The sequence below is a fragment of the Gorilla gorilla genome, chromosome 2 (assembly GCF_029281585.2).
Source record: "Gorilla gorilla gorilla isolate KB3781 chromosome 2, NHGRI_mGorGor1-v2.1_pri, whole genome shotgun sequence".
Classification (NCBI taxonomy): Eukaryota; Metazoa; Chordata; class Mammalia; order Primates; family Hominidae; genus Gorilla; species Gorilla gorilla.
The window spans coordinates 111,187,640-111,203,322 of record NC_086017.1 but is presented as its reverse complement, the minus strand read 5'-3'; the positions used below and the strand labels follow the sequence as shown (position 1 = coordinate 111,203,322).

At 38.7% G+C, this 15,683-nt stretch overlaps 1 protein-coding gene across 1 annotated transcript in view; it reads left to right on the top strand.

Moving 5' to 3' along the window:
• The window catches only part of TOMM70 (translocase of outer mitochondrial membrane 70), a 37,593-nt gene extending 27,853 nt beyond the window's left edge, over window positions 1-9,740 (top strand). The window contains exons 9-12 of the mRNA XM_004035977.4: window positions 534-650; window positions 4,121-4,218; window positions 5,090-5,212; window positions 7,480-9,740. Of these exons, the coding sequence (XP_004036025.1) occupies window positions 534-650; window positions 4,121-4,218; window positions 5,090-5,212; window positions 7,480-7,633 (492 nt within the window). The 3' untranslated portion in view covers window positions 7,634-9,740. The remainder of the gene's footprint in view (window positions 1-533; window positions 651-4,120; window positions 4,219-5,089; window positions 5,213-7,479) is intronic.
• The last annotated feature ends 5,943 nt before the right edge of the window (window positions 9,741-15,683 follow it).

Below are 15,683 nucleotides of genomic sequence, written 5' to 3'. Positions count from 1 at the left end.
AGGATATACTCTGTAAACATGACACCATGTAACTTGCTCTCTCACCCCTGCTTCATAGAACTGTTTCTTAATATTCAGAAACACAAAGCTCAAAAGGTTTTTTTTTTTTTTTTAAGTAAAAATTTTTCTAGTAAAATAAGATACTTCCAGTTAGCTGTATGGCTGGAGTCCTAAAAGAATTTTCAGTTTAAAGGAAGAAATTATGTCACAAATACATATTATAAATGAAAATGACAAAAATTTTACTAGATTTAAAATTCATTTATTGCAAAGTTCACTCCTTACAAATTAGTATGCCCTCTTCTACAGTATTCAACATCTTGAAATTGTATAGTGGCCATGGAGTCCTAGTTGTACATAACCTTTGGCTCTCTGCTGCTGAGACACCTACTTGGAACCCTTTTGGATGCTGCAGATTATGTTAGCAAATCACCTGTTTTTTTGGAAATATTTATGTAATTTTGTGTGTTTATGTTAACATTCCATGAGTTTTTGAGTTCTTGATTTGACAGGCCTGTTTTGATTTTTTATAGTACCGCCAGGCATATACGGGAAACAACTCTTCACAAATCCAAGCAGCTATGAAAGGTTTTGAAGAGGTCATAAAGAAATTTCCAAGGTGTGCCGAAGGCTATGCACTATACGCCCAGGTAAATGTTTTTTCAGGTTTTTTAAAAATAACTGCATACATATGCTAAATCTCAGTATGGAAATCAGAAAACAGTGCTATCATGGTTGCAGCTTCTTTGGAAGCAGGTGGCTTTGTTCCTGATTGATTCTCATGGCCCCTGGTTGGTCCCGAATCACCTCAGAAGAGGCTCCTTTGTTACACAATTTGGAAATCATGGCCCTAAACTCAATATGGGGAAGCTTAAGGCAAGAATTTCCCTCCTGTCTTCATTTGGATTGGTTTTGCAAAAAGTAATTACCTTAGGAAAATTTACCGTATGCAGTTGGTGGAGAAAATATCCACGGAAAGGCTTTTCTTTCTATCTGGTCACTGCCTTTTTATATGGCTAGGTTGTTGTAACAGTTTATTTTCATTTATCTTTGCTTTATCTAAAATTCCTGAAACTCTCTTGGTTTAGGATTGAAGCTATGGAAAGCAGGATTTAAATCTGAATTTTTTTATTGTAGTCTGAAATTCTTGAAAACTTCTTAGTTTTAAATCATCCATTTAAATGAAAATGATTAGCTTCTTGTGACGGTCATACATTTTCCCCTCAAATAAAAGATCTCTGAATGACTCAGTTTTCTTTCTTAAAGCTGAAAATTGGTTTTGGTGTCTACATAAACTAGCCATCTCAATACTCTATGTCAGGGGTACAGCTGCTTCGTGGCCTCTTAGGAATGGGGCTGCACAGCAGGTGAGCATTGGGCAAGCATCACCACCTGAGCTCCACCTCCTGTCACTGTCAAATCTGCAGCAGCATTAGATTCTCATGCCTGATGATTTGAGGTGGAACAGTTTCATCCCAAAACCATCCCTCCTCCTCCTACCCCCATCCATGCAAAAATTGTCTTCCACAAAACCGATCCGTGGTGCCAAAAGTGCTGGGAAGGTGTTGGGGACTGCTGCTCTATATAATTTATTTTTCGTTTTTTTTTCTTTTTAATTACAAAAGACATGTTGGGTTTTTCCCCACAGCACAGAAATAGGAAACGATAACAAATTACTGTCTCCTGGCTGGGTGTGGTGGCTCCTGCCTGCAATCCCAGCACTTTGGGAGGCTGAGGCAGGCAGATCACTTGAGCCAGGAGTTTGAGACTAGCCTGGCCAGCATGGAGAAACCCCATCTCTACTAAAAATACAAAAATTACCTGGGTGTGGTTTGGCGCACACCTGTTATCCCAGCAACTCGGGAGGCTGAGGTAGGAGATTCGCTTGAACCCAGGAGGCAGAGGTTGCAGTGAGCTGAGATCATACTACTGCACTCCAGCCTGGGCAAGAGTGAGACTCCATTTCCAAAAAAAAAAAAAAAAAAATGCCATCGCTGGTTGACCCCTCTCCTTAAACCATTCTTAAGGATGCTTATTTTGTTTTTAATTTCCTTCACGGTATCTGTAGGCAGGTTATAAGAACAATTTCACAAGGATTTTAAGGGTTTATTGAGGGTGGAACTATGAGAAAATTGATTTGTGTTGGATCTGTTCTTTAGAGGTAGGTCTTATATATAACTACATTAAAGTGTACATTTTAATCCTATGAATGGGTACACTTGAGTTTATGCCTTATAATTAGTAACAAACCAGGAAATGACAGCAACATCCTCATCATTGTCATGGAATTCAGAAGGGCTTTTTTGGTGCAGATTTCTCTAAGCATCTAGAAGAGCAAAGGCCACCGAATAGCAACCACTACTGGGGAACAACTCCTCTGCAGAACTTTCCCAATAGCATATTTCCCTATTACCGTTCTGCCTTCAAGATAGGTTTGGTTTGTATGAGCTGTCTTCTCATCAGCATTAGCATTATTACAGTCAGTATGCACTCAAATTTCTTTTCTTTGGTCTGTTTTCTAATTTTAGCTTCACTATATAGTATATGTAACTTTATATATGCATACAGTACGTGTGTGTGTATGTATATATATATATATATATATACTTAGTGTAACTTTTTTGGCCCTCAAAGCTTTGGCGTAGATGCTGGCCAACTCGCAAAGTTACAGCTTGAGCTTAGTCTGATATCCACAGAACTGTGCCTTCCATTTCAGCCGTGGGATTTGTCTTAAACAGTTGATTATAGCTGCTTCTTTTGTTTTCAAAATAAGTATTTATTACATTATTGTTAACTATGACAGACAATTGGGGAAAATCCTAAATGTTAACAGAAGATTGAATTATGTTTGCAGAATTGTGGTACACTCACTTAATGGTATATTATGCAGCCATTGAAAGTTAAAATACATTAAAGTTACAAAGCAAGATACAGCACTGCCTATTATTAAAGGGAGAATTGCATACAAAATGAACTCAACCATGTGAAAGAAAACAAATAGGGAAGTAAATAGAGATAGATAAATATATCTGGAAGGCATCCATGCTCACAATGATGGAAGCTATAAAAATATTTCTACTTTCTATATCTTTCTGATTTTTATTATAAAGAAGATGTGCTGGCTACATTTCTTTGATATTTTTAAGAGCGATTTTTAAAATATTTCATTTGTTGGCTTATTTTAGATATGAAAAGACTAAGAGCCATACAGCTAAATATAATGACTCACATAGTTCTTAAAAGTCATCTTATAAATAACCGGGGTTAACTGAATATGGGCTAGGTATTATAGATAATATTAGGGAATTATTTTTGGAGATATATTAGTTGAAGCAGTTACAGCTGCTTTTTAAAAAATCAATAATTTTAAAGAAATAGCTCTGAAGACATTTAACACACACATCTTAACTTATACTTCCAAATGAATATTGCCCTTAAGATAATTCCCTGGCCAGGTGCGGTGGCTCACTCCTGTAATCCCAGAACTTTGGGAGGCCGAGGTGGATCACCTGAGGTCAGGAGTTCGAGACCAACCTGGCCAACATGGTGAAACCCCAACTCTACTAAAAATACAAAAATTAGCCAGGCAAGGTGTTGCGCGCTTGTAGTCCCAGCTACTCAGGAGGCTGAGGCAGGGGGATCGCTTGAACCCAAGAGGCGGAGGTTGCAGAAAACAGAGATTGCGCCACTACACCCCAGCCTGGGCGACAAGAATGAAACTCTATCTCAAAAAAAAAAAAAAAAAAAAAAAAATTCCCTTGGGCTGTATTATGATAAATTATGAATAAGTGATGTGACTGTACCTATGAGAATGTGATATTAGAGCTGTGACTAAGGAATGGGATTATCTGTATTGAACAGTTTACCGGAGATTATCTGCTATGGCATATAACTAACCACTTGCTGAAGAAAGAGGATAGTTAAGATTTCATATTTATAGCAGTGCCACCTAAAACTCCGATAATTAAGATGTAAAATGTAAATCAGTCTGTATCCCCAAAACGCGATAATTTTGTAATAATGAATAAATGAAGTAAATTTTTATAATGAATAATAAGTATACTTTTAACTGCCTAGGTTGACAGTTACCTTAATATAACTGAAGTATCTCCTCACATAGGCATTAACAGATCAACAACAGTTTGGTAAAGCTGATGAAATGTATGATAAATGTATTGATTTGGAACCAGATAATGCTACAACATATGTTCATAAAGGGTATGTATTTTTGTGATTGTTCCAATGAGATAATAAATTTCTTGCATAGTAATAAAATGTATTTATTTTGGCCACTGAGGAAGGGGACTGTGGTAGAGAAGTTAATTGACAAACTTCTTAATGCTCCTGGATGTCTTTTCATTCTTACAGAAATTAGTTAAGGAGGCCAGGCGCAGTGGCTTACACCTGTAATCCTAGTACTTTGGGAGGCCGAGGCAGGCAGATCATCTGAGGCTGGGAGTTCGAAACCCTCCTGACCAACATGGTGAAACCCGGTGTCTACTAAAACTACAAAAAATTAGCCAGGTGTGGTGGCACATGCCCAATTCCCAGCTACTCAGGAGGCTAAGGAGTGAGAATCGCTTGAACCTGGGAGGCAGAGGTTGCAGTGAGCCAAGATTGCACCACTGCTCTCCAGCCTGGGCAGCAGAGTGAGGCTCTGTCCCAAAAAAAACAAAAAGAAAGAAATTAATGTACTATTCTTGCTCTATGTTAAGGGTTTTAATTTCAAACTGAACATCCTGTCAGCTGTTGGCTTATATCCAAATAGGAAGCATACACAAGTGTTCGTGTCCTTGCGTACTTGAATTATCCTAAGAAACTTCACTTAAATTTATATAAAGTGAAAAATAAGGGATGCAAGATTGGTAATAGAGCCTAGACCATTGAACACTTTTTGTAATAAGGAACTTACACTAGCAAACCAATATAAGCTGAGAAAAAAAACACAATTTGATGCTGATTATATATTGCTTTAGGTTTTGTTTTTCCTTATAAGTTCACTGAAGGCAGAAATTGAGTCATATTAATGTGTGTGTATTCCTACTGATACCGGGCCATGGTCACATCTGACTTTTTTTTGCATTTGCAGTTTACTTCAACTTCAGTGGAAGCAAGATCTGGATAGAGGTTTGGAACTTATCAGCAAGGCTATTGAAATTGACAATAAATGTGATTTTGCCTATGAAACCATGGGAACTATTGAAGTACAAAGGTAACTTCTGGAGTCTGTTAGGAAATGTATGGTAGCTCCATAGATATTTAGCTTTTTGTTCTTATTACGTACATGTTAAAGTCTGTTATGTTCTTTCCTCTTTTCACCTGTATTATTCACGTTGGAAAAAAAAATGTGCTAAGGCAGTGACATAAGGATTGGTAGCCAAGTTGCCAGAAAATCTGGACCCTCCTCCAAAGAAGCATCCAGCCAAATGACTGGGCAAGTTGCAACATCAACTCAGAGCCCCTGAATTTTCTTTAAAATCAGAGTTGGATAAGAACATTTTTTGCAGCTCTGTCCTTAACCTCTTATTTTGTGTAAGTGTTTATCCAGAGTTGCTCTTAAGATCCACCATTAAAAGGTGACAGCTGTTTTATATATGGGATTTATTGTATACCATCTTAATATTGGTATTGCCATTCGAGTTTCCTACTTTAGGCCAAGTACTAAACTTTAGATGTTTCCTAAGTACTATTTCAATTAATCTTCATCCCCATCTTTATAAAGGTGGAGATTATATGATCCCTAATTTAACTGATGCCCAGAGGGCTTAGGTTTACAAGGTTGCATGGTAAGCCAACAGAGAAGACAGGGTTTGAGCTCATATATCACTGATACCACAGTCACTGATCTTGGCATTATCACTTGTCAGGAAGCAGCATGAGTTTTCTTAATTCCCTATCATTCAGCCCCTCCTGTAGTCCTCTCCCTGCTCTACAGTAGGCAGAATATATATAGGCTGGTAAAAAAAAAAAATTGTGTTTCTTTTAACCATTCTGTACCCACAGTGGCATGTAAATATTAAGTTTTTTTTCTTCTTTTTATGAGACAGAGTCTCCAGCCCAGGCTGGAGTACAGTGGCACAATCTTGACTCTGCAACCTCTGCCTCCCAGGTTCAAGCGATTCTTGTACCTCAGCCACCCAAGTAGCTGGGACTACAGGCACGCACCACCATGCCCAGCTAACTTTTTGTATTTTTAGCAGAGATGGGCTTTTGCCATGTTGGCCAGGATGGTCTCAAACTCTTGGCCTCAAGTGATTTGCCCATCTCAGCCTCCTGAAGTGCTGGGATTACAGGTGTGAGCCACTGCACCCGGCCTAAATTATTTCTTAATTGCTAATTTGTTAATGTGAATAAAATATTCTTGTACTAGAATAGGATAGGGTGGTAGTTGTTAATCTTTTTTGAGCAAAGCTGTGGATTCTTCTTAGAATAATGCACACAAAAACACTTTGCTTTTAATTTAAGGCTTTCATAGATCCTGGGTTAATTAAAGACCTCTGATAGGGTTTGATGGAATTTTGTTCACATGTTAATTGAACTTTTAAAAAATCCATTCTGAACCTTACAATAAAATAAGTAAATTTGAATAAATGAAATTGCAGATTATCCTAGGATTTTGCAGATCTGCTAGCTGTTGGCCTAATGCCAGAACATGAACTCTTGAAAAAAGTTTTTTTAAAAATAAGCCTATCACATTGCCATATATTATAATAGGGGATTAAATATAGTCACCCTAGTGGTACCTCTTACTGGCATATAAAGTCTAACTGGCACATATGCCAATAAAATATACCTTACTAACATGTATGCCAGTTAGACTCTCTGTATATGCAGGTATATATATATATAGTAGGGACTTAATATTCTTTGTAGGATTGCATATATATGTAGCTAATACTAGTTACTTAAAACAGTTGGTTCTTAGATAGCTGTGGATTTGACCAGAATCAGGCAGAGGCAATAAATCTGAGTATTTATTGAGTAGGTGTGAGGAACTCACATAGACTGCCTGAAGAGTAGAGATGCATAGGGTTGGGGACGTGCTGGTAAGAGATGAAACAGAAAGAGGTGGGCCCACATCAGTCTGTGAAGGTAAGGCCCTTGCATGTCATTAGTGTCCCGATATTATGTCACTGCTTTCTAAAGGAGTCTCATGTTAACAGTAGAAACATGTAGAATTTAGGAACCAGACGGAATTGTGATTTTAAATAAGCCAATTAATTTCCCTGGTCTCACTGTTCTTATCAGTAAACACAGAATACAAGGGATATAATATAAGCACATAGTATTTGTAATAGTAGTTGACATTCATTGAGTGCTTTCAATGTGGTAGGTACTCTTGTTTATTTTAAAAGAAGCATTTTACTAGAATCATAGTAGAAACTTAGTGGTCAGACTTCATGTAGCATCACTTACAACCTTCATTGAATATTGTGAAGTGCTTGTTGAATCTGAGACTTAAAAATTTTGTTCTTTTAGAGGAAACATGGAGAAAGCCATTGACATGTTCAACAAAGCTATTAACCTGGCCAAATCGGAAATGGAGATGGCCCATCTGTATTCACTTTGCGATGCCGCCCATGCCCAGACAGAAGTTGCAAAGAAATACGGATTAAAACCACCAACATTATAAAACAGGGGGAAAGCAGACTGACCCTCTTTTTAAAAGTTTACCCCCTCTTCAACTGAACCCTAAAGACACTGTCATGAACTGTGTTGAATGGTGGAAATTAGTATTTCTGTTTGTGGTGTTGTTATTTGTTACATCTGTTTCATGTCTAGGTGTTGTGGGTGTGGCTGTTGAAGGAAGTTTGCAGTCTTGCAGCTTTTATTCCCTGTGCAACAAAAGATTAGAACATGTTAAAGGGATTTTTAAATAAAGTTGCAAAGAGTACAAATGATAATTGGCCATGCAAATAAAAACTGATTTGTTGATTTTTTTTTTAATGGGGGTTGGCAGTTGATTATGTTCTGGATGATTCCGTCTTTATATATATGTGTGAATAATGTAAGTATTTTACAGCATGTTGATTTTTAAATTAATGTAGTAAATGCTGTAAAATAGATTTATATTCAGTTAACCGCTTTCAGTTGATTTTTTGAAAGAAACAGGTTAAATGGGGGATTAAAGTAAAATTGAGAGACCCTTTAAACCATTGTCAGCATGCACAATGCCTCTGATTCTGCAGAGTTTTAGAAACTTGGTGGCACTTATTAATCCTCTTGGCCCCTTTCCACTCTAATGGATAGTGTACATTCTTCTTAAAGTCCACAACAGCAGATTTTCTTACAGTAAATTATGCAGATGCAAAATATTCTAATTGATATATGTGTTGGAAGACAGTATTGATGGGGGAGTGGACCAGACAAAGAGGTAAGATGAAACAGTGGTGTGTTTATAATTGTCTGTGACTATTTTCTATAATAATTAGTACTATTTAATGGTGAGCTTTTAAAAATGTAGGATAGAGGGTACAGTGGCACTGTATATACTATTTATAGTCTCAGCTACTAGGGAGGCTGAGGCAAGAGGCTTGAGACCAGGAGCTCGAGGCTGTAATGTGCCATGATGATTGCACCTGCAAATAGCCACTGCACTCCAGCCTGGGCAATATAGCAAGACCCCATCTCTTTAAAAAATTTTAGAACTTTTTAAAAATCAAAGTGCAGATTGCTTGTATGTAAAACCCAAATAAAGGCAGAGTAAGTGTGATATATGGGAGTATTAAAATAGCTTAAAATTTCTAGTGAAGGACATGTGGCTAAAGGGTCAAAAAGGATGTAAGACTTGGAGCCAGAGCATAGTATTTCCTGAAATAACAAGTTTAGTGCTTTAACTATGGCTACATGTGCTTAAGGAATTTTGAGCCACTTATTTTTGAAGATGCTGAGGACATGTAGAGTGCTTTTTGTAGTGAGCTAACCTTGATCTCTAAGGACTAACTACCCAGGTCCAGGTCTTCACTAGGGATACTGACAGTGTTTAAGCTTTACTCCACCTCCTTACTTAGAAATCACTTTACGATTTATTTCCATTTTCCACTTTCATAGACCATCCTTTTGCTTATATGCTAGATTTTTCTGGTGAGGGAAGGGTTGTGTTCTTCAGGGGTCTTTTGTTTTGAAATACTCAGGATGGGGAGAGGTTTATTTAAGAACGAATTATAATTATGGTTTACACTGTTGGGAGTAAAGGAGCATTTTTACACCCCTTAAGGGTGCTTAACTCTGTTGAAACCAAAAAGATTTGTCTACAAATGCTATCTTTTTTAGAAACTCTTAGAAATGACTCCCTTTCAAAGTCAATCTTTGGAAAATATTGAGGAGGTCACTAATTAGTTGGTGCAGTTAATATAATTCAAGATGATTTGGATGATGGGAAGTTTGAGACCGCTGCATTTTGTTTTTAAATTATGCACCTTCTGATAACCCCCAAATACAGAAATGTTCTACATCTCTGAATGACCTCTGACTTTAAAAAAGAAGTTTTTATTTGCATGGCTGTATTTACATTAACACTGACATTTTCTTCTACTCTTCTCCCTTCTTTCATCTTGGGGTTGGGTAGAGAAACACAAAGGAAACTGAAGCATGTGCCATTCTATACTGTCATTCCAAATTCTCATGGACTATTGCCTGTTGTGAAAATGTTTGAAACTGCACTGAAAGCTGCATCTGTCCGTATCTTTCTTTTGTAAATGACCTCACATGTAAATTCACCAAATAAATATTACATTCAAGCTCTTCTATCTATTCTTTAAATAGAAAGATAGGTAGTTTAGGCTGGGCATGGTGGCTCACACCTGTAATCCCAGCACTTTAGCAGGCCGAGGCGGGCGGATCACGAGGTCAGGAGATCGAGACCATCCTGGCTAACACGGTGAAATCCGTCTCTACTAAAAATACAAAAAATTAGCCGGGTGTGGTGGTGGGCGCCTGTGGTCCCAGCTACTTGGGAGGCTGAGGCAGAAGAATCATTTGAACCCGGGAGGCAGAGGTTGCAGTGAACCTGCTGAGATCACGCCACTGCACTCCAGCCTGGGCAACAGAGCAAGACTCTGTCTCAAAAAAAAAAAAAAGGTAGTTTATTCATTTATTATGCTATTGGGTAAATTCACAGTGAATCTCTTGTGAACTCAAAATAACTTTGAAAATAGGAACATACTGGAAATGTTAGCATATGAAGCAAAATAAGTTTGTTGGTATGAATGGTGGAGTTTCTTGAGAGCATCCACCCCTCCTACTGTGAAACAAGGCTCCACAGAGAGCTGGTAGAGCCAACTTATTTCATTCTTTGCCTCTACCTTACCCATACATGCACAGCAGCCTGGAAGCTTGCCAATCAGACATGGACCCTGTGGATAAGTTTATTTTGAATCTGGTTTCACCAGTGAGATTGATCATAGTTCTCAACTACATGGAGTCTCTCAGAAAGCATACCTGAAATAATCATCCTCGAAAATTGTGGTATAAGTAGAGAATACATCCCAAAACAATAAAAAGCAACTTTGGCTGTAAAACAGTTCAGACAGAACTTTCTGCCCTCTGGGAACTCAAATTGTAGTTTAAATAGTAGTTTGTACCTGTAGAAGTCAACTAATTGTTATCATAAGACTATAACAGGAGGACAATATAACCAAACCAGGAAACTTAGGAGTATAGAATAACAATTACCCAAGACTGTCCTGTATGGAATTTGTATTTATAAGGAAATAACTTAGGAGTTGTTGTGGGGATACAGGTTATAATTAGTCCTATTCCCATCCTTGGCTAAATTGATTTGTGAACAAAGTGACAAAATTTTAATTTCCTTGCAAGCTTTACCACACTGATAGGATGAGTAATGATTCCCCAAAAGATAGCCACATCCTTATCCCTGCAACCTGTGAATGTTACTTTAGTTGGCAAAAAATGGGCTTTGCAGATGTAGTGAAGGGTCTTGAGAAAGGGAGATTATCCTAGATGATCTGGTGACCTTAAAATGCAGTCACAAATGTCTATGTAAGAGGAAGGTTTTAGACAGAAGAGATGGCAGTGTTGCCACAGAGGCAGAGACTGGAGGTGATGTGGCCACAAGCCAAAGAATGTTGGCAACTACCAGAAACTGGAAAAGGCAAGAAACGGATCCTGCCCTAGAGCAGAGTGCCAACACCTTCATTTTGGCCCCATGAATTTGGACTCCAAAAGTAAAAGAGAATAACTTTGTTTTTTTCAGCCACTAAATTTGTGATTGATAGTTTATTACATCAGCCATAGTAACAAATATTCCTTTGACTATTGTGTACAAGCAGATAAATGGTTTAAAGGAATGCCTTTGAGTATGCTAAAGTAGAATGACTTCATATACACACAAATTTTGGCCAAAGATGGCTTAGGCAGTGAATGTACACCCATGCCACAGACTGGAGTTTTCATCAAGAGGTGGGGGTATTTGTGATTTAAAATATGAATGATTGCACTATAACTAACTATCAGACCAAAAAGCTGCCCTTCAGGTATAAAGTAAAAATTGAGATCCCTCTGCCAATATTCTACAAGAGACATCAGAAAGAAGGCACTGTTTTCAAACGCTTAGCATGAAAATAACTAGTCTGGTTTACTTCAAGGTGATAGTGCACAAATCATATTAGGAGTTGACAGCTATAGATCCTTCTCAAAGGTCTTCATGCTGGAGGGCCTGCTGATCACTGGGATAGAAGTAGCTGTGGTATCTGGCCAAGGGGAGGAAGCTGAACATGGTGTATGCTTGGGGTCAAGATGATTGCTGCCTTTCAGAGCTCAGGACACATGGCTCAAATTTCTCCATTTCTTTTGTTGGTGCTTAAAGATAACATGACTGTGCAAGTGTTGTCCTGGAAGGCTATGAAACAGCTTACCTAGAGCAAATACAGGAAGACCATGACTAACATTGGCTCTTGGGCATCGTTTTAGAGGGTGAAAGGTTTAAAGCAAGAATGCAGCACGGTAGGATTCTCTGCAGAGATGATCCATGGACTCAATTATGAACTGCTATATTAAGTAACTTTTACCTGATTTTATTTCTCAATATTGCTCTGTGTCAAGAGCTGTAAAAGGTCTAAGATGTTACCCTTCTTGAAAACTAGTTTTCTGAACGCTGGCAGAAGACATGAGACTCCTGGGTCAGACAACAGACTTAATTATTTAGAACATAGCAAGCAACGTGAGTTTGAGCCACAGATCCCATGGGAGTGACACAGGGCAAGCTAGGTGGATACTGCACATGCAGTGGGTTTGTGTCACAGCCCAAATCTAATGAGGTCACAAGCAAACTGGCCTGACTTTCGCATTAGAGGGAAACACTATTTTGACTGTATCAGATAGTAAACAAACCTGTCCTATGATCCAGAGGAAGATAGTCTCTATCTTCCAAAGTTGTCATTATATGAACATTCTCGATTGGATAGTTTGGAACAAAACACCAATGCCTCTACTCACAAAATGTATGGAGAACTGACTCCCCATCTCTGTGTGTTCTTTTATGCATCTCAAGCTTAGTTTTTCAGCAGTGTAGAGCTTTACAGTGTCTGCCTTCGACAACAGCATGATGCAGGGAGAAATTACTGGCCTGAGCATCAGGTGACCTTAGCTCTAAATCAATACTGCTTTTTTTTTTTTTTTGAGATACAGTTTAACTCTGTTGCCCAGGAGTACAGTGGTATGGTCTTGGCTCACTGTAACCTCCTCCTGCCTTACCCTCCCGAGTAGCTGGGATCACAGGCATGTGCCACCACACCCGGCTAATTTTTGTATTTTTAGTAGAGATGGGGTTTTGCCATGTTGGCCAGGCTGGTCTTGAACTCCTGACCTTAAGTGATCTGCCCATCTTGGCCTCCCAAAGTGCTGGGATTACAGGTGTGAGCCACCATACCCGGCCTCTGAATCAACACTGCTTTCACTGCTTTCTAATGGAGCTAAGATCTTAAGTAAATGAATATTCAGCTCTACAGCATATGAAGTTACATCACGTCCCAGGCTCTTCCCAGATCAGACTCCCTTAAGGTAAGGAAATCATTCCAGAATTATTTGGCCAGAACACTTGGCGAGAGAACAAGTGCAACCTGTAGGAATAAATTCATTCCAACTCAACATTTACTAAGCACTCATGAAGGTGAGGGTTAGCCATAAAAAGATGAACATAGAGGAGCTCAAAAACTGAGTTTTACTGGGCTGGATAGTAAATGAACCTGTCATATGCTTCAGAGGAAGGTAGTCTCTAAAACAGAAGTACAATGTAGTGCCATGGAAACAAGAGTAATAAATTGTGCTAAGCATTAAGGAATAAACAGGATTTAGGTAAGGAGCTTCCAGAATGTGGGGAAACAACCACGACAGATCTAAATAAAGGCACAGCATGAGTGTGAGCTGAAAATGAGGCATTCAAGGTAGAGTCCAGCAAAGTGAAGTGGTTGTTTTTAAACGAGTGGGGAAAAGCCAACAGGAGAGCTACGTGAATGAGAATTATCGGCATATATTGAAGACCATGCATGTAGCTGTGATTCCTCAGGACAAAATGTAAAACGTAAAGGAGCTAAAATAAAACTATTAATATAAGGACCTTTAACATCTAAGGGACAATGTTAAGTGGTGAGAGAGGCAGTATGAGCAAGGTCACACCAATGGTGTTGAGAGAGGCCACATGGACAGGTCTACAAATCGGTCTTTAGTAATCTGCCAGAAGAGTGTCACTGGACAGATGAGGGCAAAATCTGCCTGCCGGGGTCTGAAAAGCAATTGAAAGAAACTAAGAAATTGGGTGAAAAAAAATCAGGAAGAGTACTTTACAGGATGGCATGCTCTTTGTTCTGAGGGAGAAACTCTGAGAATGAATCTACAGACAAAAGACTTAAAGCCTAGTTAGCACAACGGGATATACTTGGAGGATTCAATATGCTTCAGGAAGAGCTAGGATGACAACATTTGGAATTACTGGACCCTGCCTACCATGTTCTGTTCTTGCAGATTCTTGTTCATTTGATTATGAATCAGCTGTGAAGTAAATCATTGAACAAGAAGCACTGTCTTTGTATGTATGTGTTTTAGTTATTTGTACATCAGAGGCTTAACTTTTTAATTGGTGATTTTAACAAGACCATTTTATCCTAAAGTGCTTTCTATTCCAACAGCTGGCTTTTTCTTAGTCTCCGAACTTCATTCACAAGTAGAAATGAATGAAGATAATAATTTGATAGGAAATGTGAAACTGTCACACACAGGTGGTTATGAGGCATAAGGAAGAGCCCCTGTTTAGCCTGCAGCACACACATCATTTCCCTTTCTATCCCTCCTGGCTTCATTGTACCCACGCACCACCAAAACTTACACAGCAATGCCTAAAAACTAGCACAAAAGACTTAAAACCAGTGCCAATAGAGCAGAACATTTATCTTGAAACCTAAACTCTTGTCTAAACTTTTTTCCACTTGGTGTACTTTGCACAGACCTAACTTTTGGTATCAGGAAGGAGTCCTTCCCTAAATACCCAGTCAATGTCACGATCTACTCCTTGGTCATTTAAAACCCCATAATGTTACTTATTTATTCATTTGCAATCAGTGCAACACTTATTATCTGTTAGCTCTCAGCTTCAAACAGCTAGGTCAAAGTCAAGTAGAACTTTCACCATAAACTGCACATCCTGACCTATTTCAACAGAGGTCGTCATCCCTGTGAGGAATTCACTTAAATGTGAAGTCATTAAATGTGTTCTCTTACCTAAACTGCAAGAGATAGAGGTTCACAACTTGTGATAGCAGACTTCAAAGTATTATGCAAAAACAAAAAACAAAAATAAAACATCATTGTCTAATTCATTAGAAAGTCGGGGAGTACAGGGGTATAGCGGTTAAAACTTATCCATGGCCTCAACTGCAATGTTCTTCCACTCCAAGTGGGAATCTAGTGTTCACTTTATTCGGATATCACTTTGCAAAAAGGTAAAATCCAGGGCCAGGTTACCACACATTTTCTAAGAATAAAATGCTACATACTAATTATAGGAGATGCCTACTTCAGTTGTTTCTTTTCATATTTTTCAAGAGTACCAGAAGGCAAGATCACCTGATATACCACTAAAAGGACAATTCATTTAATGAAATACATAAAAACAAACAAAAGGCTGGGTGCCGTGGCTCACGTCTGTAATCCCAACACTTTGGGAGGCCAAGGCTGGTGGATCACTTGAGGCCAGGAGTTCGAGATCAGACTGGCCAACATGGTTAAACCCCATTTCTACTAAAAATACAAAAATTAGGCCGGGCGCGGTGGCTCACGCCTCTAATCCTAGCATTTTGGGAGGCTAAGGCAGGTGGATCACTTGAGGTCAGGAGTTCAAGACCAGCCTGGCCAACATGGTGAAACCCCATCTCTACTAAAAACACAAAAATTAGCCAGGCATGGTGGCACGTGCCTGTAGTCTCAGCTACTTTTAGGAGGCTGAGGCCTGAGAATTGCTTGAACCAAGGAGGTAGAGGATGCAGTGAACCAAGATCATGCCACTGCACTCCAGCTTGGGCGACAGCGTGACTCTGTCTCAAAAAAAAAAAAAAAAAGAAAGAAAGAAATGTAAAAAGTTTTAGCATCCACCTGCCTTACCTGTTACAGGAATGCTACAGCTCTGTAAAGCGTCTTTGCTTCTCTAGCATCAAGACAGCTAGGATGGCTTG